The sequence below is a fragment of the Lycorma delicatula genome, chromosome 12 (genome assembly GCF_047948215.1).
Source record: "Lycorma delicatula isolate Av1 chromosome 12, ASM4794821v1, whole genome shotgun sequence".
NCBI lineage: Eukaryota > Metazoa > Arthropoda > Insecta > Hemiptera > Fulgoridae > Lycorma > Lycorma delicatula.
Genome location: NC_134466.1, coordinates 7999526 through 8027202, shown reverse-complemented (window position 1 = coordinate 8027202; position 27677 = coordinate 7999526). Strand labels below are relative to the sequence as shown.

General features: G+C 31.2%; 1 protein-coding gene across 1 annotated transcript in view; it reads left to right on the top strand.

Moving 5' to 3' along the window:
* The window catches only part of dlp (glypican dally-like), a 107756-nt gene that overhangs the window by 65130 nt on the left and 14949 nt on the right, over positions 1-27677 (top strand). The window contains exons 3-6 of the mRNA XM_075380369.1: positions 9824-10058; positions 18523-18679; positions 22763-22928; positions 27222-27352. Coding sequence (XP_075236484.1) covers positions 9824-10058; positions 18523-18679; positions 22763-22928; positions 27222-27352 — 689 coding nt within the window. The remainder of the gene's footprint in view (positions 1-9823; positions 10059-18522; positions 18680-22762; positions 22929-27221; positions 27353-27677) is intronic.

Below are 27677 nucleotides of genomic sequence, written 5' to 3'. Positions count from 1 at the left end.
AATATACTTGAAAACTATTATATTTGTAAATTTAAAGAAAAACACAAAACGATCAACCGACATATCGTTTTTGAAGATGAAGCTTTAATTAAAGACATAGCTGGTTGTGGTATTCGGCAACAATGTCTACGGACGTATTTGCGTGACGTTGTAAATTTACATCGTAGTGTTGTTCAAGTTTCCCGGTTTATGTTTTATACATTTTTAAGCTTTTATTTCTTTTCATGTAATTGTAGAATTATGTATCGGTTGACGATGCGGGATCCCGCGAAAGTCGTCTATAGGTTTTTTTATAGGTTTTTCTGTTCTGTGTTTGACGGTTAACTTGTTAGTTTCCCTTCTAACGCTGTAACTTTAGAACGAAAAATATTGTAATCGATCCGATTTGGGGATATGCGGTTTTTTCCGGATCTTGACGTTTTGACACATAAGGAACCCCAAAAACCAAAAAGCCGGATGAAATGTTCCGGTTGTTAATGTTCTTATCCATGTGTGCGTGTGCGTGTGCGTGTGCTCGGTGTCGCACTCCTTATACCTACAGAACTGCTCGACCGATTTTGACAAAACTCTGTCAGATTACTTCTGTATGTGGAGCATTGATGCCGTTAAATTTTCAACTTAAATGGTCAAGGCGGTGAGGTTGTACAGCAAGGTGTCACCATTTCGAGATTTCACCTAATTAAGGTCTTATTTTCCTTAAGCGCGTTTCTTAACGATTAAAAAATAATATTTGCAAAAAAATATTGTTTGCAAAATCGCACCCCAAAAAACGCTGTAAATAAACTACCGGCTAAGCGGGTATACTGCGTCAATAGTACCCGCTCTCACCACAAAGAGCGCTAGTGTAGCACTGACTTACAGCTGTTTTTGTCGACCGCTATGTTTTGACGTCACGGGTGAGCGGTAGAATTAAAAAAATGAATAATATTTAAAGTGTAACAAAGTATTTAAAGTGGCCGCTAGTAGCGCCACACCCGCTCAAATGAAATACGATATACACCCGCGCTTTAGTTAGGATCATCGAATTAAATAAGCAAAAAATATATTTAAATAAAACGATAAACATTTTAAATTAAAATGCGTATGTAAGCCGTGCATCAGAAAAAAGCCTCGTGATGGTAAAAGTCCTACAACTCTATCGTCAGTTTTTTTTGTTTTTTTTTTAGTTTAATCGGCACAGTGGTCCAGTATGTTGATGAATTATTTGAATTTTTGGAAAGTTATATATATTAATGTTTAAATAAACTATACGTATACATATTTTATTTAAACATCACCTAGTTATTTATATTATACAGAGCGATCAACTCAAGATAGCCGCTATTGGGATCTCAAAAACTATAAGATCTATAAGAAAACTTAAAGGGGAAATTTTCTCCAACGTACAATATTACCCGTTTTTGAAACCTTAGCTCTTTTTTCAATACGGCTGCCGACTTCATTATTTCAAACAGAAACCTCGTTTTTATTGCATTTTTGTGTAGAAATTTGTATTTTAAGACGTTTTCATTCTTTTGTATTTTTCTGTAGTCGCAGCCATTACTCTAAACGGCGTACACTCAGTTATAAAAAATCTGATGTAAACACCGCCTGACTGACTTACTTGTACTCCTATTTAAATTATATACACATTTCATTAATTTCTGATTTTTTTTTTACTGATGTTACTAAATTATTATTTATTGTGAATTTTTTTTTACAATCAGAGGTTAATAAAATTAATGAATCAATTTATTTAAATTAAAAAAAAAAGAAAAAAAAGGAACAAAGGAAGGAAATATTGCAAACCAAAATGATTAATATGAAGAAAATAGGAAGAAAACGTTAAGACCAAGGAAAAAATAAAAAGATTAAGAGAGGATGATGAATATAAAGAGAGAAATTTTGAAAACTAGAGAACCCGTACGCAAATTAAGATCAGAAGAATTATAAGGGCGATTAAATGATCGGCAACAAAATCAATTAAACGAAGCGATGATCAGCTCCGACGTAGGGAGAATATTGTCCGGTATATCAGAGGAGTAATGAACTAAAAGATAATAATTTGTTGCATTATCAAATATTGAGCATGTATGCCTCAGTGTATGTGTTGTTGTTGTGAGGATCTACTTGTCAGTCACTCTGTAGTAAACCTTAATGTAGATGAAATTGAACTAGAAAATCCAAAAAGTATAAGATTCTAAATTATAATTTTCAATTAATATTAAATAATCGGATTTTTCAACAAATCTGTTATGTATTGCCTATTAAATTACATTTACACATTTTTAAAAGTACATAAAATTTTATTTCACTAACAACTTCTGATTTATATATATATTATTATTATTGAATGTTTATTATAAAACAATTCCCAATCACGGGCTAATAATTATTAATAAATCAATTTATTTAAATTGAAAAAAAAAGAAAATGAAGTCGGATACGAACCGACTTGCCTTCCTCTTCTAACATCCAAATATTTCATTAATTAAAATTTCATGAGTACCACTTACGACTATCGTTGAAAAGTTCTCATCGAAGACTTATTACTGCATTTATGAAAAATACATACATACGTACGTACATACGTACGTACACACGTACACACGTCACGCCTAAACTAGTAAAAATGGATTAAAGGGGAGGGGGATGTGAAAATGAATATTTCCGTTGAAATCTGAAAACCGAATTTTTTCCCTGTCATACTGCTTCCTTTACTACGTACAAGGAATTAAAAACCAGGAAAAATATTTTTAAAATTTTTTTTAAGTTCAAAAATCGTTTAAAAAATTCTAGATTCTTTTAAATATGAAATTATTTTATATAATCTTTCTTTTCTTTCCCGTAAAAAAATGCGTGCGTGGATATGTTTGTTTGTTATATGCGCTCAAATTTTTAGTATTGCGATCGCTTATAATTTCGCTTTCCAAATGCCAACGGGAATATCCATTTTGACCATCCCTGAATCCACTTTGACTAGTTTCGGCTTGACGTCTGTACGTACGTATCTCTCGTATAACTCAAAAACGATTAGCTGCAGGGTGTTGAAATTTTGGATTTAGGACTGTTGTATCACATCTAGTTGTGCTTCTCCCTTTTTGATTGCAACTGACTGGATCAAAAGTGTCCAAAAAAGTCCAAAATCTAAAACAATTTGGATTTTGGACGTTTTCTTAACCGCGGTAATAAGCCCTCATCGAGAGCTTTTCAACAATGTATCAACAACGGTACTTATTTTCATCGGTTCCGGAGTTATAGCAAAATAAATTTTAATTAACGAAATATTTGGATCTTAGCAGAACGCACATTGATTCGAATCCGACTTCATCTCCTTTTTTTAACTTTTTTTTTTTAATTTAAATTTATAGATTTATTGATAAATATTAACTTCTCGTTGTAAAATATTTTTTACGATGAATAATTCAATAATAAAAAAATATCAAGTTTTTAATAAGTTAATATAAGTTTTTAAATTTTTGTAGTTTTCATTTAAAAAAAAGTGTAGATGTAATTTTATAGGCTTATAAGGAAGTTGTATGTTGTCCACATCAGATTTTTATTTTTCCCGCTATTGACGGAGAGCCGACCGATGGTTGTGTACCTGCCGGTTGCGCGCAGCGCACGAACGATTTATACTTATTGATACGAACGATTTATCTAAAATTTGTGTTTTGGGGATAAAAAAAGAAAACGTAGACGTTAGAGCTGTGTTAAAAAATCACAACTCAAGAAACTGCTAAAACTGTTCAGTATTTTGAAGCTTTTTGTCGTAAAAGTTATTGTTAAATTCATGAACGTTATTTAGTTACGTACGGAAAAAACGTTTAACAAAATGATTTGTAATGAAACATAAGCCGTGTAACATTTTTGCGGCGGTCTGTAGTCCCGTCCTTTTCTAGTTGAAAAATAAATTTTTTTTGAGAAATGTACATGTATCGGTTAAAGGAACTATTAGAATTTGTTTAATGTAGAAAAGTGTGTTTGCTTAAAAACATAAAATAAAAACCAAATGTTTTACGTAAGAAAATTCTTTTTTGTAAGTTATTGTATTATTTTACTCTATTTTTTTTTTTTTTGTCTTCAGTCATTTGACTGGTTTGATGCAGCTCTCCAAGATTCCCTATCTAGTGCTAGTCGTTTCATTTCAGTATACCCTCTACATCCTACATCCCTAACAATTTGTTTTACATATTCCAAACTTGGCCTGCCTACACAATTTTTTCCTTCCACCTGTCCTTCCAATATTAAAGCGACTATTCCAGGATGCCTTAGTATGTGGCCTATAAGTCTGTCTCTTCTTTTAACTATATTTTTCCAAACGCTTCTTTCTTCATCTATTTGCCGCAACACCTCTTCATTTGTCACTTTATCCACCCATCTGATTTGTAACATTCTCCTATAGTACCGCATTTCAAAAGCTTCTAATCTTTTCTTCTCAGATACTCCGATCGTCCAAGCTTCACTTCCATATAAAGCGACACTCCAAACATATACTTTCAAAAATCTTTCCTGATTTTTGATGTAAACAAATTATATTTCTGACTGAAGGCTCGTTTCGCTTGTGCTATTCGGCATTTTATATCGCTCCTGCTTCGTCCATCTTTAGTAATTCTACTTCCCAAATAACAAAATTCTTCTACCTCCATAATCTTTTCTCCTCCTATTTTCACATTCAGTGGTCCATCTTTGTTATTTCTACTACATTTCATTACTTTTGTTTTGTTCTTGTTTATTTTCACGAAATAGTTCTTGCGTAGGACTTCATCTATGCCGTTCATTGTTTCTTTTAAATCCTTTTTACTCTCGGCTAGAATTACTATATCATCTGCAAATCGTAGCATCTTTATCTTTCTACTCCGAATCTAAATTGTTCTTTAACAACATTAACTGCTAGTTCCATGTAAAGATTAAAAAGTAACGGAGATAGGGAACATCCTTGTCGGACTCCCTTTCTTATTACGGCTTCTTTCTTATGTTCTTCGATTATTACTGTTGCTGTTTGGTTCCTGTACATGTTAGCAATTGTTCTTCTATCTCTGTATTTGAACTCTAATTTTTTTTAAATGCTGAACATTTTATTCCAGTCTACGTTATCGAATGCCTTTTCTAGGTCTATAAACGCCAAGTATGTTGATTTGTTTTTCTTTAATCTTTTTTCTACTGTTAATCTGAGGCCTAAAATTGCTTCCCTTGTTTACATATTCTTTACTCTATTATTTAATTAAAATAAAAAGCTTTGTAAAACTGTTTTGTTTCTAGAGTAGAAAAAACGAAACATTTTATGAAAGTTGGGCGGAACCGGTCGTAAAGTGTTCTTCAGGAAAAGCATACCCGGTGTGATTCCCGGGTAGGAATAGCATTTTTATACGCAACAAAATCGTCATCGTGTAATCGTATGCACAAGCCATGTGTGATGTATTAAAAAATCTGATGTGGACACCGCATGAGTCCCTTGTACGCCTATTAAATTACATATACACATTTTTTTTAAATGAAAAGCGCATAAAATTTTATTTCGTTAAAAATTTCTGATTGTTAATAAATCAATATATTTAAATTTAAAAACCAAAAGTTAAAAAATGGAGATGAAGTCGGATTTGAACCGATGTACCTTCCCGTTGTAAGATCCAAATATTTCATTAATTAAACTTTTATTCGGCTGTAATTCTGGAACCGATGAAAATAAGTTCCGCTTATAATATATCGTTGAAAAAATGAGGGCTTATTATGCGGTTAAGAAAAAGTGCAAAATACAATTTTTTATGGATTTTGGGCTTTTTTGGACACTTTTGGTTAAATCTATTGAAATCAAAAGAGGAGTTGCACAACTAGATGTTGCAACAGTCTAAATCCAAAATTTCATCATCCTACGTCTAATCGTTTTTGAGTTATGCGAGATACATACGTATATAGACGTCACCCCGAAACTAGTCAAAGTGGATTCAGTGATGGTCAAAATGGATATTTCCGTTGCAATGTGAAAATCGAAACTTGTCGCTATCGCAATACTTCCTTTACTTCGTAGAAGGAAATAAAAATTGGAAAAGTACGTAATTTTCTTTTTCGTACTTTTTTAAAGTGATTTTTATAGCTTACGGGAGGCGAAAACAAAAAAAAAAATTTTCCTTCGTTTAATAGTTCTGTGTTTACCGGTTCCTTTGTTGTATGTCGATGAGATATTTCATCGTGAAATAATTTAAAAAAATTTATCGCGCGTGTAATTTCATAAAATTATCTAGAAAAATTAAACGAGTTAACCGATTTTCGTAATTTATTTTTTAATGTTTTATAATCGTTACGTCAGCGTATTTCTAATCTATGTGCAATATAATAAAACATTGAAGCGACTCTGTTTTTTTTTGTTTCTAAATACGCATTGTTTCAGTAATAGACTGACTAAAAGCCGTAAAGGAATCGGGGTTAGACTGAAAAAACTATAAAAAGATTTTGATGAATCGCCGTCGACGTCCGAGTTTAATGTTTCAGAAAGGTCAAATCTGTGTAAACGCCATCTACTTGCAATAAAAAATTTAAAAAAGCTATTACGGTGAATATTCGTCGTAATATAATCATATTTATGAACTTTTAGGTGTAGGTAAATCGTCTAGTTTTTTTGTAAATAATTCGCTACGTATTATTACTTATTACTTATTTCCATGTCAGCGACATGGAAATAAGTTCTACAGATGTGCATATCGGCGTAGCGACGCAGCTTGAAATCTTTTGCTCACGTTTTAATTTTTCAAAAAGATTACGCCTAACCTATAAAGTTATAGACCGATCGCAAACTTATTACGGGAAAGCGGTAAGAAATAATTCTGGAAATTTGGTCGCTCTGCGACGAGAAGTTTGGACTATTTATTATATTCTACGGACTAAAATTCCTGTCGGGGATCGCGTTCACCCGGTAGTGTTTCTCGGTGTCCGTACAGAAAAGCAGAGGCCTTGGGTAATACGGCTGAATACAAGCGTTAATTTACAATTCTACACGCCATTCGTAGAGAAATTAAACCTATTTTTAAAGATCTTAGCGACCCTGAACTTCTGAGAAAGTGTCTCCACGGGCGGGCTCAAAACGCCGATGAATGTTTTAATCTTGTAATTTGGATCCGTGTACCCGAAAATACTTTTATCGTACTTAAAGCTGGGAGTATCGGTATATTTTTTTCTACAACCGGTGCTTCAATATATCTGAAATCTTAACAAGCGATTCAGCCGTTTTAGCGAATTAAGCTGAGTTTTTCAAGCTAAAAAATGCATTTTTGAATTCGTAAAAATTTTTTAATACAAAAATATACGAAATTAAAACTAAGATTTTTTTTTCGAAAAAAAAAATCAGGATCTTAGCTTTTTTAACAAAATTAACTCGGGTTGTATAGATAACTAAAGAATCTGTAAAAATTTGAAACAAATCTCTGCCAATGTTCCTTATCTTAACGGTACATTAGATAGGGATTCCGCCTCTTAAAGAAACACTTCCTGTATGAAAAAACCTTGTTCACGAGACTCATAGATACTTTTCAGAAAGGAATTCATCTTCAGTAGTACTGAATGTGAGCTAAGGCTTTCTAGAATATCGGATCGTATAATATTATTAACGTGTTATTTTATATTTTACGCTATCCGCTTCAGTGTTTCTTTCGGCTGCGATGTAGTTTATATCTCTCAAAAATAATGATATTCATTATAGAACTAATCTCTGTCGTGAATGTAACGAATTTATCGCTTGAAGGGCTGAATATTTTTTTTGTATTTCAGTGAACTTGTAGAATGATGAATCGCGATGATACGTTCGACCAAAAAAGAACAGGAAGCCAATTTATTTATAATTTTTCATAGTAGATTTGTACGGAATGCGATAACGATTATTACGCCGTTTTTTAGGGGGTTGCTCGCGACTAACGTTTGTAATACCTAACCTATGTACATCGTTATATATAAATTTATTTAACGTTTATTTTATCAATTAATATTTTTTTAATTTGCTTCAGTAAAAACCAGAAAGTATTTGAATCTAGTTAAAGTAAAATTACGTTTACCGCGATAAGTTTTCAAATGCGCTTATGACGTATATATATTATATTTTTTATGTAACGTGTCGTTTGCGTTGTTTGCAAAGAATACATGTGTTTTGTTTGTTTTATTTTTTCAAAAAAACATTAATGCGCGCGTGTATAAGAGGAGGTTGAAGTAGTCGTAGGAAGAATATTCAGATCCTTTTTAGATGAGAGTGGTTCTTCTGGAAAAGAAAGAGGGAGATTGTACTTATATGTGTATGCGCAACCTGAAATCTGGATAGAAGGATGTATGTTGTTTATGGATCGGGATGGGGGATGAGTTTTCCCGCTTTCAAATCTCAGGACACGGGGACTTATAATGCATATACACATAATTTATAACATAAGGGATTCTAAAGTGTTTGCCGAATCTGTTAAATTTAACAGATATAAAGCCTTCGTCAAATTATTATTATTATTATTAATAATAATAAATTAAATTAAACCGATAAAACTTTAATATTTAGTTAATTAATTAATTCATTTGTTCTTTACATTTTGTGTTTATTATAAAAAAAGAAACTTTTTTTATTATTTCTACAAACATTTATAAAAAAACGGTTTAAAATATACTCGTAGATTATATATTTATACTAGACGCCCCCTCTAGCCGGAACCTGGATCCTCGGGGCTCAGATCAGCCCAGGCGAATCCCGGAACCAAATCAGTAGCTCCTCGGAGCCAAGGGGCCTACCCCGTGGTCACAGAGCTCTTTTCGTTCGCAATTTGCCAGAGACAGGCGCCCTGGACACCCGCAAAGCTTGTTTCGGTCGCCGTTCCCGTCTACGAAGATAGCTCCACCCCCTGGATCCCGAACTGTACGTAACCTCACGGTTGTGAGAATAATACCGATAAATAATAATTATAGTATTTGTGCGTTATAGAAACCCGAAAAAGAAACTAAATTACTAATACACACCTCTGACGACGAAAAATTCGTAAGTTCTTTGTTTGCCGTGGCAGCATAAAAATAATAGTAAAGTAAAAGGATTAATCTATTTTTTCATTAATAAATATTTAATGAATATCATAATAAATTTAATATCGTTGTACGTAATGTAAATTTAATTCTATTATTTTTGTAATATTAATTCATTCGATCGATTCGAATCGTGCAGTTAAAACCCAGCTCGCACAGTTTTATACTCTTAGTTCATTAAATTCAATTCATTAAAGTTTGCGCTTCAACCAGAAAATCTCCCGCTTCTATATATATATATATATATATTTCGAGATTTTTTTAAATGAAATATATCTTTTTTTTAACCTCCGGGACCGCCGTTAGGTATCGCTTCAGAGGATGAGACGAATGAAAATTAGCGTGTGAGAATGCCATGCCTGACCGGGATTCGAACCCGGGACTTCCGCATGAAAGGCCGATACGCTACCGCTCGCGCCACGGTGGCCGGCAAATGAAATATATATAAAACCCTTCTCGGTTATGCCGAGAAACGTTACCTGTACCCACATAAGTACGTACAGACATCACACTGAAACTAGTCAAACTGGATTCAGGGATGGTCAGAATTTCTGTTCAAATCTGAAAACCAAAATTTTTGCGATCACAATATTTTCTTTATTTTGTACAAGGAAGTAAAAATTATGAAAAAATATCAAAAGTTTTTAATGAAATAAAATTTTATGTACTTTCCATTTTAAAAAAATGTGTATATGTAATTTAATAGATGTACAAGGAAGTCGTGTGGTGTCCACATCAGATTTTTTTTTTCACTTATCTTAAGGTGGTAAAATATTATTCTTTTTTTTTTTGTTTTTGTTTACAGAATTCTTTAAGGAACTTCTAGCAAATTCAAAACGTGATTTTCATGAAATGTTTAAAAAAACCTACGGTATTATTTATGAACAAAATTCATATGTATTTACTGATTTATTTGAAGAATTAGAAAGATACTATTCTAAAGGTCGAGTCGATCTTTTAGATGCTATGGAAAATTTCTTCAATACATTGTACCAGAAGATGTTCACAGTTCTTAATTCACAATATCATTTTAATGAAAAGTAAGTGTTGTTGTTTTTATTAATAATTAGTTTTCTAATAATAGATTTTTTGTTCTATAGAATAAAGTGTTTATAAAGACAACAGCCTAAAACTATTATGCCTATTACTTTTATAGCATTCTGTAAAAGGATTCTAGGTGAGGTGAGTATTTTATTATGATTGTACCAGTAAAAATCAAAGTATATAAATCGCATGCTATATATCAACTACCATATGATGTAGTCATCTCATATTTTTAGAACACAAGTTTTAATTCCTGATCGCATTGTACATACGAGGTGAAGTACAAAAGTGTGATTAGTTTACGCATGGACAGCAGCGTAAAAGCGGTCTGTTGGGCATTCAACTGCCACATTGCTATCAGTTCATTGTTGTTTGTCTTTACATTGCGTTAAAATGAGTGCGATAACAACACATCCCACCAGTTGTGATGCTTGATCAGCAAGATATTTAATATCTAATTATTTATTAATGTTCGATAATGCAAAAGGACATAGTGTTGCTGAGATTTACCGTCAATTGTGAAACATATGGGCCTAACTCAATAAGTGAAAGAAAAGTAATACGATGGTGTCCTGAATTTAAGGAAGGCTGTACAAATTTACATGATAAATAGAAAAGTGGAAGATCTATCTGGCCTGACATTGAATGTGTGAATGTAAAATTGAGAGAAAATCATTGCTTTAAGATGAGTAATCTTTCTCTAGAATTTGCAGAAGTTTCAAAAACTGCATTGTTGAGAATTATGACTGACATTCTAGGCTATCATAAACTGTGTGTACAATAGGTGCCAAAAATGTTGATAGGTGCTCAGAAAGATCGCAGAATGATGTCTTTAAGTGCTTTTCTCAATTACTTTAATCACAAGAGAGACAAATTTTTCCCCGTATCATCATCACTGGTGTCAAAACATGAATTTCATACACATCATAAGTCTATTATAAAACACTTTCTAAACCGTGTTGTGCCATTTAAAACAGACAATGGAAAATGCTGAGATTAGGAATTGTTCTTCACGATAATGCACTGACTACCATCTCTTATAAAAACTGGCTTGCATCTCAACAATTTGAGGAAGTGAAGAGTTGAAAATCTCAGTGCAAAAGTGGCTATAATCCCAAGCAGTGGAATGTTATGCAGTCGGTTTGAAGAAGCTTGTTCCACTATATCAAACGTTTTTGAAACAAAATGGTGATTATGTAGAAAAATAAAGTAAATGTGGACGTATTAGAAACTATTTTTAATTCTTTTTCATTTGTTCTCATTTTGTTATAGATCAGCCCTCTAGATTTCATGAATTATCATAAAGTGTTTTAATGTCAGTTTTACGTGAAAACGCTCAAAATAACTCATAACTTGTTAAATTTTCTGTAAGTCATTTGAAAATTTTCTCCATAGACTGGGTTTTCTCATCTGCTTTATTTCATGGCTACATAAGCTGAAGTTATGCCCATATCATATTCTAGTAATACTGATACTTAATGAACTTTACTTAGTAAGTTTTAAATATTTTATTTGAGGTCGTTTGGATGTTGTTTTACAATCAGATGAAGTATAGTTTCATCTTTCACATACTGTAATCACTAAAACAATAAATTATGGATTTCTAAGAATAACTATATTTTTATTATAAGCCTCCTCTGCATTCTCTGAAAATCGATTTGTGGTATGCAGTCTCTTGACATTTGACATATTATTTTCCTGAGAAATTAGTAAATGAACATCTTCAGGAAATTATTAGAAACAGTGCAGACATGTTAGAAATAGACAAGCAAAAAATTTAATTACAGTAAAATGACATGTCACATTGTCTACTCGACCGTTATAGATAAGTAAATTTTTTGATAACCGCATAATTTCTCACTAATTGTGGTCTTCATGTTAGCTGGATCTCTCATTCTCATTCCCAAATTTTTATTAATAGAATTATCCAAAGATGGAATTTTTTTAACAGTTCACTTACATGAAATTTAAGAAAAATAAAGAAAAAAATAACTACAGCATATACAGAAAATTGATACTTGTATCTATGATTTCAATATCCATTATGAAACATATGTAAAAAATATTTAAATAACATTTTTACCCGTTTAATTATGTATTTATCATGTAATTAAATTTAGAATTGAATGAGTTGTTTTAAATATGGATTTTATGATTGTGAACATTGTGTATCATATACCAAAAAGTTACAGTGACGTGTCACTTTACATGTTTCAGTTTTATATTTGGCTATGATACATGTAACATACTTTGGGTGTAGCACACCCTTATCAGAGTTTGTTTTCTCTGAAAGTAATAATATTCATCCTGCAGCCAATCTGTGTTGTACAAAGTGAAAGTATCATTTTTGGGTTGAATATAATTTTTACTTTAGTAGTTTTACCGTACTGATGCGCAATAATATATTTGGCTTATGGGAAAAATCAGTCCTCTAATTATGCCTGATATATAAGGTGCTTATTCTTAAGAATTCTTTTGTTACTTTCTGGAATGTTGTGTGACGGGTTGCTTACAATCGTTATGGATACAATGAAAATAACGTATTGTGTATCGCTGATAGAAATAAATTTATTTTCTGTACTTTTTAAAAACCGGTTATTAGAGAAATATTTTGTGTATGTCATTAGCATTTAGTAAATTTCAGTTAGCAAGAAATTTGTTATGCAAAAAATTACTGGCAGTTGAAGATTAAAATAATCTGTGTAAACTAATGAACACCAACAACTTCCCAGCAAAAAAAAGAAATTTCATCGGTGTATTAACCAAATTTAAAATTGTGCTGCAATTTTAATATACCTTCATAATTCACGACTGAAGTTGTGAAAATTCAAGTTTCTATTTATTTTGTGTCGCTTTGTTAAATCAATATCTTTAGTTGAACATGTGTATAACAGTGCATCAATATGCTTTATCCTTTGTTCACATAATGAGATACCTGTCTCTCAATCACTGATCTAAGATGAGGGTAAAGTCTAGGATTACACAATGTTGGTAGAGCGAGACAGTATTGAGAAGTTGATGGTGTTAATTGGCTTGACTTCAAACTGCTAACTTTTGACTCAGGAAGATGAGCAGCACTAATCCTCTCCGCTATTTAACATTTATAAAGTTGCTGAAAAAAGATTATCTCAAATAAAATTTTACTGATAACCAGTTTTTTTACTGGTTCTTAATTCATTTTATTTATTACGCAAGAATTGTAAATATTTACTTTCCAAGGTAAAGAGCTTAATCAAATGCAAAAGGCTGTTTTTTTAATATAATTATACTGAACAGTATTTTGAAGAATTTAAAAGCAAATCTCTCTAAAAAATGGTTCGTATGATTTTATAAAATTAAATACATTTTTTTAAAAAGTGGTAGCCATTTTAATTAGTATCATCTATTAATAAATAATTAAAATATAACTAAAAATTTTTTTTTTTACTTTGATCTGGTAGAATTTTTGTTATTAACTACAGTTTGCATTTCATCATTACTTTACATCCTTCAATAAATATGCAATAGCTATCTTTACTTTAAATTTCTGGTAAGCAAGGTGTAGGATAACAAAGATAACAGGTGTTACTTTCAAGATAGATTGTCTCTGAAATAGCTTAGTTACTTACTTAATAACTTTACTTTTTCAATTTTTAATATAGGACTCTGCAAGCTTATGAACAGAAATAATGTAAATAGAATATAATTTATGTATTATTACACTTAAAAGGAAATTCATTACATATTTGGCCTTCAAAAAATTAAATCAACTTCTGATCAATTATAACTGAGAAAATTGTTTAATAGCAAGCTCGTATGTTGCAAAACCATGGTTTATAAGGATGATTATATGAACTCCAGTTCGTCTTATCAAGGATTCAGATTTAATGTTATTAACTTTTTTTTCATTGTGTTAGTACCCACTAGTTAGTTTTACTAATTATTGTTAAAAAAATCACAATTTTTTTATTCAATTCGTGTAATTTTTTTTAACATATTTTGAAGCCTAATTTTAACCAAATACGATTGATTTCGGTGATTTTTTTAATACTAGTCAACTCAAAATTTGTATATAACATGTTACACAACTTTTTTCACTGTAATTTGGGCGCTGATTTTAAATATGCTATTGCAATTCCATTCCCATGTAAAGGTTTTACATCAATTGTAAATTTGTAAAATTTTTTTATAATAAACTCATTTTGATCAACTACTGGTTACAATTAAGAATAATTTCTTTATTTTTACTTTTAAACAATATGCGTAAATGCTTAATAAAGAAAAAATAAATAAATATATACACTGTATCATGAGAAGTAGACACATACAAACATGTATGATGATATCATACAGACATGTGTTTTGTCTACTACAGAGCTAAAAATCTTATTTGGTCTAGATTCACTTATCTATAATGTGTATTATGTTTCACTGAATTATTAGTGTTTTGCCATATTTCATCGATTCTTTATAGTATGAAAGTAATTTTTCTCGTTTTTATGTGTTATAACATGGCTTCTGCAAAAGTTCACACTATTTCTGAATCGATAAAAACTGCTTATAAATTTTATTTTGATTGTGCACTCGGGGATCATGATAAAATCTGGGTGCTCTATGTTTTCTGCATATCGTGCTCAGTAGCTGAATGGTTGAAGGGGAAATGACAAGCTATACCGTTACTGTATCGATGGTTTGGCATAAACGAAAGAACCACTTCACCAACTGCTTTTTTTTGCGTGACAAATATATTTGGATTTTCATTGAAAATTGTAGAAATTCATAAAATATGTAGATATATCAGCTCTAAATCCATTACCGCATGGAGAGGAGCAACCTTTACCTGTACCACCATGTAATCCGATATTGCTAGAAGAATAATCTGAAAATGAAGCAGATGATGTAGAGGATGCTGAAGAATTTCGTTCTGTAACTGATGAAAAATCTCCTCAATTTTTAGCGATCTAAAAATTGTTGTTAATTTTTGGTTTACAAGATAGTTTACTTTTGACGATAAACTTAATGATTATGAACTAGCTGTATGGAAATCCTTCAAAGTCATTGGTGGTTTTTAGGCAACAGAAAAGATGAAAACTTTTTTTTTGTTAATAAGACAGTTTTGTAGAAAACTACAAACATTTAGGATGTAGGATATCATTAAAAATTCATTTCCTGCATTCCCGCCTAGACGTTTTTCCCAAAAATTTGGGCTCTATCAGTGATGAGCAAGGACAGTGTTTCCATCAGGATATTTTGACCATGGTGCATTGGTACCAAGGAAGATGAAATCCTATTGTTGGATTTTGTTTAGAGAAACTGATCAAACATCATGGAAGTGAAAAAGTTTGCCAACATATTTTAAAGATTAAATGTAAGACAATTCCATTGATTTAAACTTTTAAAAACTGTAATTTTAGACATTTTCTATGATTTATAATTTTAGAAACTGTTATTCTAAAATTGTGTTAATGCACTTCAATTAATCTGTTTTAATAAATAAAAATTTAGTTAATTTAAACAAATTTTAAATGAATACACATAAAAAATATTTTTTTTTAAATACTGATTACATAGAGATTATGCAGTTATTGCTAAACAAATTGTATGTATCTAAAAAACGAGACATATTACACAAATTCTGATAACAGTTTTGAATTCAGCACCCCAAAATTAGTTAAAATCGCCATGTATGATTCCAGATACACAATTATTTTTTGTTGACTACTGAATTCTGTTGAGGAAGTTTTATGCCGGATTAATTGTGTAGGAACAATTTTTTAACGAAACATTTTATTGTCTACACAAATGATTTTTAGATATTTTTCATTATTTTGACATCACTATTACTAAAAAAATAGGCAATTATAATTATAGAGTATCCATAAAGTCTTTCCATGATTACATAAAAACTATTACAGTTACAGTTTTTTTTTTTTACTATGTCAATAAAAGTCAAAATGTGTGCCTTTTGTCGCTTGTAGAATGTCCAACCGATAATCAATTTCACGCCATATGTTGGTCAGAGTTTTTTCTATAATACTAACAACAGCTTTAGTTATTCGCCGTCTCAATATATCCAGCACGGGTGTTGCATGTAACACAACCCCTGAAGAAAAAGTCTACGGAAGTTACGTCTGATGATTGTGGTGGTCAGGTAGTGGGACCGTCGTGCCCAATCCATCTGCCATGAAAGATTCATTTAGAAAATCTTGGAACTAGTAAACACTGATGTGGTGGTGTGCCTTCCTATTGGAAAACCACCCTAAGTTGCAAGTCATTTAATTGAGCTATAGCAAAGTGTTGCAGAATATCCAGGTAAATGTTAGCTGTTATTGATTGCTCGATGAAAAAGAAGGCATCGATAACTCTGTTTTGCATCAAACCGTATCACACATTCACTTTAGGGGAATCTCTCATTTTTCCTTGGTGAAGTACAGACTTTCTGAGCCCCATATTCTTACATTATGTGTGTTTACTTTCCCTGAGGTATGAAAAGTAACCTCATCTGAAAAACACACACGCTGCAGGTACTTATCATTGTTATCAATTTGCTGCAAAATGTTGGTCACAAAGGCAGCACGACGAGGACCGTCATCTGGCTGTAAATGTTGCAATATTTGAACTTTATACGTGTGCAACCTTAGTTTCTGGTGTAAAATTTTGTCCGGGGAATCCATAGTTCAAAAGATGCACGATTGGTAGATTTGGAAGGGCTCTGTAGAAACGCTTGCTGCACAACCTCAATTTTCTCTTCGCTGACAGATGGCCACCCTGTTCAGGGAAGGTCGACTACATTTTCACTCTCTTTAAACTTTGCATACCGTGCAGCAATACTCTTGCTATCAGGTGTTGTTCGTCCGTACTCCTTTCTAAAATTTCACTGCACAGTAATCAGTAATTTCGACTCATGATACCACAATACGCGTTGCGCTTTCTCCTGGATTGACGCCATTTTATAAAAAATTGATCACAGTGCCCTCTACTCTGCCTCTACCCGCAACAAACCAATATAAAAAATACTTGATAATTTTTCTTTCTTTTGCCATAAACTGCAAAACTGCAACTGTAATAGTTTTTGACTTCCTTGTACGAAGTAAAGGAAATATTGTGATTGCGAAAAATGTCGGTTTTCAGATTTCATCGGATATACATTATACAATATACATTTTGACTGACCCTGAATCCATTTTGACTAGTTTTGGTGTGACATCTGTATGTATGTATTATCTCGCTTAACTCAAAAACAATTAGCCATAGGATGTTGAAATTTTGGATTTAGGACTATTGTAAAAAGTAGTTGTGCAGTCCCCTTTTAATTGCAATCAACACTGGACCAAAAGTGTCCAAAAAACCCAAAATCAAAAAAAAATCTGGATTTTGGACTTTTCTTAACTATAGTAATAAGCCCTCATTGAGAGCTATTCAACGATATACATAAATGGTAATTTTCATTGGTTCCAGAGTTATAGCCAAATGAAATCTTAATTAATGAAATATATGGATTTTATTTATGGAAAGACTTTATGGACACCCTGTACACTCTGAATTATAATTGCTTGTTGTCTTCCTGATATTCAAAGTATCTTTGTATGAAAATAAAAAAAATTGTTTTGAAATTTAGTTTAAAAAACAAGACGTATTCTGTTGTTCCAGTTATTGTAGCTATTGTTTTGTAATATTTTATCTCATTTTCCCATATAGCTTTTATTTTTTATTTTTATTAATATGCCAATATTCGTTCAAACTGATTTTCTAAACGATGCCCATAATTGTAAAAAAATTCTTTTTTTGGATTCAGTGGCAAAATTAAGAGTCAATATACTGTGCTTCTTTTGAATTTGGTAGCTTAAACAGCTGAAATTTAAAGTTTTTTATAATAAGTTTTAAAGTTTTTATTTTCATTCACTTTAAATTTCATATATTCAACTATTATTTTAAAAATGATAATTCAATTGATCTCAATGTAACTTTTAGTATTTTCTCTAATGAAAAACATAAATTTTCTCTAATAAGAAAACATCAAAAAATTTGTGTAAGAGGATTGCTTTATCATAAAGGAACATATATATATATATGGAGGCACACTTATGGAGGCTATAAATATTTGATAATACCTGAAGTTGGTTCCAGGTTTTAGAATTATTTTATTCATATATTTTTTGAAAATTTAGTCAGTTTTAGAATTCTCAGTTTTGTTATTCTAATAACATATGTGGTTTGTAACCTGTCTATGTACCTAAAAATGGTGTAGTGTGTTTCATGATCATCTTAGAGGAAATTGTTTTTTTAAGTTTGTAATATAGAAAGGAAGGAAATACCACACCTATATTTGTTTACTTCAGTAACACTTAATAACATAAGTTGCATTTATTTTTATTTACTTTATACGTGTATGTAAATAACAGTTTTTTATTTATCTATTTAATTTAATCTTGTTTGTAATATTTTTTTCTTTTTAATGTAATTTCGTGTTTTATTTTCCAGATATCTGGGTTGTGTGAGCGAACACATGAAAGAATTAAAACCTTTTGGTGATGTACCTCACAAATTATCGCTCCAACTCAAACGATCGTTTGTAGCTACAAGGACGTTTGCTCAGGCTCTTAATATTGCTGGAGATATTGCATCTAATATGGCTAATGTAAATTTAATTAATTTATCTGCAAATTGTATTGTTATATATCGTAATATAATATACCTGTAATTTAATTTTAAGAAATTATTTGAAGTTTTGATTAATTATGAACGTCTTCGGTTATCTTGTTCAGCTTTGTTGGGTCAAGGGTCTGTTGACACTTGTGTCTCTTTGTTCCTAAAGAATTTAAACATATAAGTTTATTAGCCGTATATTTTTGTAATTATTGCATTATCAAAATGCTAGAATTTTGTAATTTTACAAAAGAAAATTTATTACATTTTTTCTCCAGCACCTCTCTAGTTCATTCTTCCTTCACATAGGGTTTCTGATGTACACTTGCTTATCCTTGATTTCTTAGTACAGGTAGGTAATATGTAACTGGAAATAAACACCTCACCGTCTAGTGATTGATGGGGCAACAACTTCCTTCTCAGTTTACATAGACTGGTGATACGCACATTTTTTTGAAAGTTTCCTATTAGGTGGATGAGAAAAAGCAATCTGTACAAGCACAGTTTTGTTTAATCAGGCTTCTTACCTCTTAATATTAATTAAATAACATGATGTCACCAATGAATTATTTTCTTCAATGTATTATAAATCTTCGTGACATTAGTCCATAGTTAATCGGGTTTTCATCCCTCTTGCTCTTGTTGCGGTTTGGTTTGTGTATTATTCTTCTGCTGATGCATTTCTTATTTGTTTTTATTTCACGTTTAATATACATAATCTTCTTCACTTATTTTTATCATCTTTAATATTACTTGTAACTAGTCATTACTAACTGCCTTTTTTTTTATATACTTAATTCGTTGAGGAGTTATATCATTTGGTGAATCCAGAATACCATCCAGAGGTATTTCTTTTAACTAACCAATATTAAAGTTACTTTTGGTATTATAAAAAATTTCTATTTTTATAAAACTATTATTTATAGAATAAAAATTATTTATTAATTTATCTAAATTTGAGAAAAAGTTTTAATACTTCACCATATGAAATAATAGTTTTGAAGTATAAGCATGTTTTTGAAGTAAGTACCAATATTAAAAAAAACAAACAAATTTTTAAAAATCCAATTTTCCCCTTTAACTACTATTCTACATAATTTCTGCCTGAATTAAGGTGCTTGTATTGTGGGATCAGCTTCTGCATTCCAGATTTATAGAAATGTGCCGCTTGAGAAAATAACCATTATTTAACAGCTGTTTTGATGTCATCGTCATTGTGATACTGATCACTTAATGCAGGAACAAGCGGTAGTTGCTGGGTGCCAGGTCAGGAAATTATAAACCTTCTTATTCTCATGGGCTTTTTCATTAACTAAGCGCCAGGTTATCTGTAATGAAAGATAGCCATCTACTCGTGCCGCATCGTGTAAATTTGTATTTCCCTTTATAAATGCCCTGACCCATTTTCTCACTGTTCCATCGGACATTGTATCATCCTCGTACAGTTAACTCATCTGTTGATGAATTTCAGTAGCTTTTGTACCTCTTGAAACGAATTACAACATGTACTTTACGATCGGTAGCGCTGTCTATAGTCATAGGCATTTTAAACATGCTCTGGAAACTGCAAACAAAGACTAGCAGTCATGTAATGACATCTGTAATTACTCAGTGCACATCTTGAAACAGCGTGTATGATAATAAAGTATGGACCTAGTGGGGTATGAACCTAAAATTTTTTGAATGAAAGTTCTTTACAATTAAAATGTAGTTGGTTTTAATCTATATACAAGGTGTGATTGGAAAGTTTTAAGACAGGTGCTGCTGACCCACCGGGTTGGTCTAGTGGTGAACACGTCTTCCCAAATCAGCTGATTTGGAAGTCGAGAGTTCCAGCATTCAAGTCCTAGTAAAGTCAGTTATTTTTACACGGATTTGAATACTAGATTGTGAATACCGGTGTTCTTTGGTGGTTGGGTTTCAGTTAACCACACATCTCAGTAGTGGTTGAACTGAGACTGTACAAGACTACACTTCATTTACACTCATACATATCATCCTCTGGAGTATTATCTGAAAGGTAATTACTGGAGACTAAACAGAAAAAAGAAAGACAGGTGCCGCTACTGCTCAATGGGAGAGTGTTTTCCCACAAGTGTGGAAGTGGAAGTTTATTTTGCCCTTGAAATATCTTGAAAAGATCATCTTGATATCTTTGTTCAGTAAAGAATGTCATCCTGGTGAGTGAAGACACGTTTTTGGTGAAATTATTGAATTTGCAAAATGTACAAAAAAACAGAACGAGTTTGTATCAAATTTTGTTTGAACACCAGGAAATCAGCTTTGAAGACTTATAAACTCTTAAAAACAGGTTTCTGGGGTAAATGTCAGAGTAATTCAAATGTTGTGTCAGTTCAACAGATTCAAAGATGGCCGGCCTTCTGTTTCAAAAAACAATGAAAAGTTGGCAATTTAGTGTCCTCTGATCGCAGACTTACAATTAGGGAGATGATTGTTGAACTGAATTTAAGTTTATATGTTGTTCGGTCAGTTTTAACTGAAGGTTTGAATATGTTCAAATGCCCACAAAATTCATTCGAAAATTGTTGTCAGACTAGCAGAAACAACAGACACTTGAAGTGTGCCAAGAAATGATTTATCAGGCCGAAACTGACAAAGATTTGTTAAATAAGGTAATTAGAGTCGATAAATCATGGTTTTACAGGTATGACCCAGAAACAAAGGCACAGTCATTGCAGTGTAAAGGTCCAAGTTCACCACGATTGATAGACACTTCAAAGTCGGTCGAATGTGAAGACATGTTAGTAGTTTTTCTTCGATTCTACAGGTATCAGAATTCATGTGCATCATGAATTTGCCCCTAGGATGCAAACAGTCAACCAGAAATAATATAAAAATGTCCTTCGGCATTTGCATGAAAATTTGTGGAAGAGTCCTGTAGTCTTGACGACACAAGAATTGCGTCCTTCACTGTGACAACACACTGGCCATTGTGCGTTCTTGATCGAAGACATCCAGGAAATATAGAGAGGGTTCTTAACACCCTTAAGAAAGAAAATTTCCTGGGATGCTCCCAAAAATGGAAATACATTGGAGTCTGTTTGTTCAATTAGAAAGGAACTACTTTGAAGGAAATCCAATACAATAGCCTGTAAAAATTACAGGCCTTTGAAATTACAAGCCCAGCCTTAAAACTTTCCAATCGCACACTTCATGAATATGAACGATAAAAGCCATTACTAATTTTAATTTATTCATCATAATTTTTATATTTTTCATATAGTTTGAAATATGAAGTTTGTTGTATTTATTTCAGAAAAAGTAAGAAAAAATTGTTTTGGTCAACAACTTTATGGGATAAAATTAAGACATCACAAAGGAGTGCCTGTAGAAGAGTTAAAAACTAAAAACCTGACAACAATGTTTCTGTTAGTAAGCTTTAGAGGATTTTTTTTTGTTACTCCTAAAGCCCTCATCGAAGCGATCAAAAACTTAATCTACCATTTTTAAAGAGTTATAAAGCTGAAAATTTCATATCATTTTATTCCTAAGGAGTTTTTAAGGAATAATATGCAAAACTTATTTTAATTAAAAAACAGAGTTAGTTTAATAAAAATGAAGAAATTGAAATTAGTTTTTAACTAAGGAATTAAAAACTGGGATCATATATATAATGTTTAAATATATAATGTTTTTCTTTGGTGGAAAAATTGATATTTCAGTGGAGAATGAGTGTGTTAACAGAAATGTTTATAATTGACCATTTTTTAAGTAATATTGATAGCTCACATTTTTGTATCTAAAAGAAAATTTTACTTAATATTGTTTAACTCTGCTTATGTTCATGAACCGGTTAATAAATGCACCTTTAGTTACTGATATATTCTACTTCATCAAGTTTTTTTTCTAGAATTCTGTTTCCTGTGATGTTTCAGGTATTATGGAACTGTCAAGTTTTAAGGATTTAGAGGTACCTTATTATCTTAGATACAATTTAAATTATTGAAGTGTAATAAATCTCTTACAATTTTTTATTTTAAGTTTGTAGTTTTATAATTGTTTAAAATTAAAAAAAAAATGTATCTTATATTCGTGATTTTTTTTTAATTTACAGATTAATCCAAGTACAGAATGTACTACAGCTGTAATGAAAATGACACAGTGTCCGGCTTGTAGAGGATTACCTGATCTAAAAGCTTGTTCAACGTATTGTATTAATGTCATGAAAGGTTGCTTAGCTTACCATACAGAACTTGATTCTGAGTGGAATAGTTATGTTGGTGAGTAAAAATAAATTAATTCTTTTTTTATTTATTTCTCATTCCTGTTAATTATGTGTTCAGGCATTAATATTAGTCCTGATTAAGAAGGATATGATATAAAAAATCTGATCTATCCTGATAGGTCATTTGTTCATCCTTTTCCTTATCCTGTTCCTTTCTTCCTCATTATCAGTTCTGTTGATATACCGCTACCGTGTTCTTTGCTGAGAATGCTGAGACCTGAAGAGCATGTGCATCCTTGGTATCTGGTGGGGAAATATTGCTTGTTGACAAACTCAGTATTGCTGTGCATTGGCTGTGAATGTGAGTGCCAATTTTAGTTGGTATTTACCATTTAGTTTATTTTGATAAAAAAAAATTTATATTAATGCCAATAAAAGGGGCTAAAGTAACACTATATGTTGATATATAACTATGTAAGAGATCCCAATGCAACCCGTTTAGGAATTCTAAAAACATAATAAATTCAATAGAATAAATTTGATAGCCTTTTGTTTTCATCTGCCTTGTAGTATTTGGGTTTATAACCTTTCAGATGTGGTTTATTAACTCTTAGGCATTATAACTGTTAATATAGTATATTTATATAAATGGGAAAAGCTAATTTCCTTAAATGGGAAATTATTGACTCTGTAATTCTTACATCTCCTGATATTTATCTAGAAAGATGAAATGGGGAATAGTTATTCAAGGAAGTCCTCAGGAAGTGTAAGCAAAACTTATTTTTATTATCAGATCACTAACAGATTAAATGAAATACGGGTAAAAACCAGTGCAGATGCTAGGAAACTTAAAACCTTTGAACACAGTTATCTTCGGTAGTTAGCTGATATTAAGAATGCATTTTTTCTTAATCACAAGTGAAATGAGGAGCTAAATAATTTTTATCAAAACCAGCATATCTTGGTCCATAATATCAATTTTTTTGTCTTTTTCAAACTGTGATAAAAGTCTGAAATTCAACCCATCAGTTATATCATTTTATGAAAGAATTGAGATTTTCATTAAACTCTTTTAAAGGATTAAGGGTGAATTTTACAGTTTCTGTTCACTCGGCAACCTGACAGTGGTAGAAGCTGGAAATCAATTCTGAAAATAACTCCAAAAATATTGGAAAAAAGGAGCTTTCTTTTTAACCACTTACAAAACAGGATAATTACATAGATATTGCCTAATTCCATAGATATTGCTGACGCATTTAATTTATAGTGAAATCTTCATTTTTAAACAAAAATATTCCACAAAAAAATTCAGAGTCGTGGGCAAAATAGTAAAAACTGCATTGATCTATCTTCTTCATAATCTATTCTGTGACTGCAGCTCTGGTTCTTTTAAATTCTGAAGATGCTGAGACATAAAATACCAATCCATTCTTTGAATCTAGCAGCTGCACCGATCAACTCTGAGACTAATAGCTAAAATTCCTAAACTCTTTTAAAAAGAAAAAAATTTGAATAGAAATTCAAAATTTAACACAGATACTGCTTGAAAGCAAATTTTGGAAATTATCTTTAAACTATCATTAGGAGAGGTGAAACTGGATTAAAGGGTATCACTTAAAAATTTGAATCGGTAGTGATTGACTATTTATTGAATTTATACATTATGTAAATGGAGTAACGCTCTTTAATTCCATTCCTTATTAATTCTCACTTCCTAAATAGTTCTAAACTGAAATTTTAAAAGTGAATGTTAAGGAAATGTAAGCAAACATTATTTTGATTAATAATTTCTAAGGATTAAAAACCACAATTCCTAAGTTTAAAAATTTGGTTTTTGTGATAAACGAATGCTTTAGTTAAATTGTTATAATACATCTATTTGTGGTTTTTTTAATTTTTTTTCCACGTGTAATTTGAATGTTTCTCTGTGTTTTAAAATTAAAATAATTAGAAACAATTATTTATATAAATAGTTAAGTGAATAGTGAAATTTTTCTTATGTAACATAACAGATTTATATTTACTAACATACTGATGTCTTTTTATGTTATTTGTACAAACATGACTGAAAATAGTTCTGTTTACTATTTTTTAGTGTATAAAGAAAGCTGTTTAAATCAAACGCATATACCAAAGAAAGCTGTTTCAATGTTTAATTTATAACAATTTATTATACACTCTTTACTTTAAAACGATTATGATACTACACTGTTTATTGCTTATACTTATGTTTCTTGTTAATTTTCTTTTACAGTTTATTCTTAAAATGTTAACGGAGTTAAATCTAAATAAATAAATAGATTACTTAGATCTAGATGAAAGATTTAAAATTCTTTTTCAAACTTGACCTTTTGGTTATTATATCATACTTTTTCTTAGCAATGTTTTTCCTTATACCTATATTTTTTTATCCATTTACTTTTGATGATCTTCCTTAAAAAACCAACTGATATCTTTTAAATATTGATTTTATTTAAAATATTTAGTTAATGTAACCTGTTAAAAAATGTAATTTTTGTATTAGTAAGTAAAGTAATATTTTTGTATTGTGCCATATCCTCAGTATATGTACGAGGGTCATCCAAAAAGCAAAAAACAGTTTTTGTAACAGATTTATTGTATTTATTTTAATTTCAATATATGCACCGTAATCTATAGTTTTTAAACTATTTTTCCATATAGTCATGTGGGAATCCTGGGTAATGAACATCCACTGTCAAAGATGCATGTAGCCGATCATCTTCCACAGCTCGAATTACAACTACCGATTTTATGAATTCCATTAAACATACACCTCGAAGAAGGTGGCAAGGTGACTGAACCGCTACAGCAGATAATAAATTCTGACACATCAAAGATACAGTGTTATCATAGCATTCTTCATGCAGAAAGATTTGCCAAGAGGAAGTGGTCATGTGCCGAGGACATACCAGAGCTATTCACGGATACCTGATGTCAGGGGAGAGTGCATCGCTGTGCATCCAATGCGACTGTCGCTTGACTGTGCACTACATTCTTGTGGACTGTCATACACAGTCTGTATGCAGCCTTACATCGCAAATTTAAATTTCCAAGGGGCATACAGCGCATCCTAAGAAATGACAAGAATGTACTAGACCACCGGGTATTGTTACTTCTAATAAGAATTAATATACTAAATAAGATTTAACCCGTCATAGATTTTGCTATTATTTTGTTGTTTGCGTTACATATATTATCCTAATTATTGTGTTTCTTTTACTATTTTAATTTTATTCTTATTATTATCTTGGTTTTCATCATATTTTTAACCCTATTTTACTAATATTTTATTATCTGAGAAGGAGCCTCTTGTAATTCTACAAAAATAATAAGAGACCCGGGTGATGATAATGCAGAAGTGTTTTTCGCCCAAAAAAAAATAATCCACATAATCATCTCGTAAGTTCAAAGCATTTGACAACAAATCCTGGCACTAATTTTTATATGGATTCGTCTAAAAAGTCTGCCGCCAGTCCATTAAAGAACTCATGAACAGCTATCATGATGTCATTTTCACTTTCATGTAACAGAGACCAATGAATGTACAGGAAATTTATCATTTAGTTTGTCTAACATGAAACACCTGTTTCTTTAACATTTCATGTCAATCAGCTCTTTCAGCTGTTCAGTAATGAGAGTAGGATTTCTGAACATTGCTTGTCATGAACACATGTTCTCCCTGCTGTAAATAAAGATACCACTTCCTTATGTTTCTTTCATTTATTACACTGTTACATATATTATAGGAGTAATTTGAGAATGGATTTCCACAGGACAAACACCTTGCAATGAAAAATCCTGCAGACTGTGAGGTTATAACCCCATAGCCTGTGAGATTTTCAATTTTTTATTCATTATAAACACACAAAATCACTCCATGTCAAAGTGCAGCTATGAAATTTTGTATAGGACTAGCAGAGCAACTCAGACCAGCTGACCTTAACTCATTGTTATGAGTGAAGCACGTGCATCTGATGCACAAACAGTTCTTACTTTGTGGTCAACCTACATATTTTAACTGAAATCACATCATTTGAAAGCATCTAGATTTGAAAAATGTGAAAACGGTTTTTGTTTTTTATCAGTGTTCGGTAGCAAAAATATTTCTGTTCATAAGAGAGGAGTTAATGAGGTTTTAAAATTGTTTTCTATTCTTTCAACTTACCAATTTGGATTTTTCTCTTAATGAAGGAATGCGCTGTATTAAAATATTGATTACAAATCTCTGTCTTACTGCCTCTCCCTTTCCCACCCCTCCCCACTTACCTCTGTGTATGTGTATGTTAAAAATATTTTTATTAAATCATATTACTTGTAATTGTTTCAGATATGATGGATAAATTGGTTGAACGCTTATTAGGGCCATTTAACATAGAAATGGTTGTACAACCTATTAATATTAAAATATCTGAGGCGATAATGAATTTTCAAGAAAATTCACATCAAGTATCACAAAGGGTAATTATTATTTTATTTAATAACTAAATAATTGTTACTGATGTAATTAAAAAAAAAAATTAGTAACAATATTAAACTATTTGCTCTTTTGGAACATGTATACTGATAGTTTCAAGTAAAAAAATATTTAAAAGGGTACTCTTTTGTTTAAAATTTTCTCTGATTGTCTCACAGTTTAAAATATTATGCCTGGTAATAAAATTATATTTTCTATGTCTGGAATATGAAATATTACATGCTTTTTTCCCTTAGTTGATATGGGTTTCAATTTATTTATTTTTTTTTTTTGTCTTCAGTCATTTGACTGGTTTGATGCAGCTCTCCA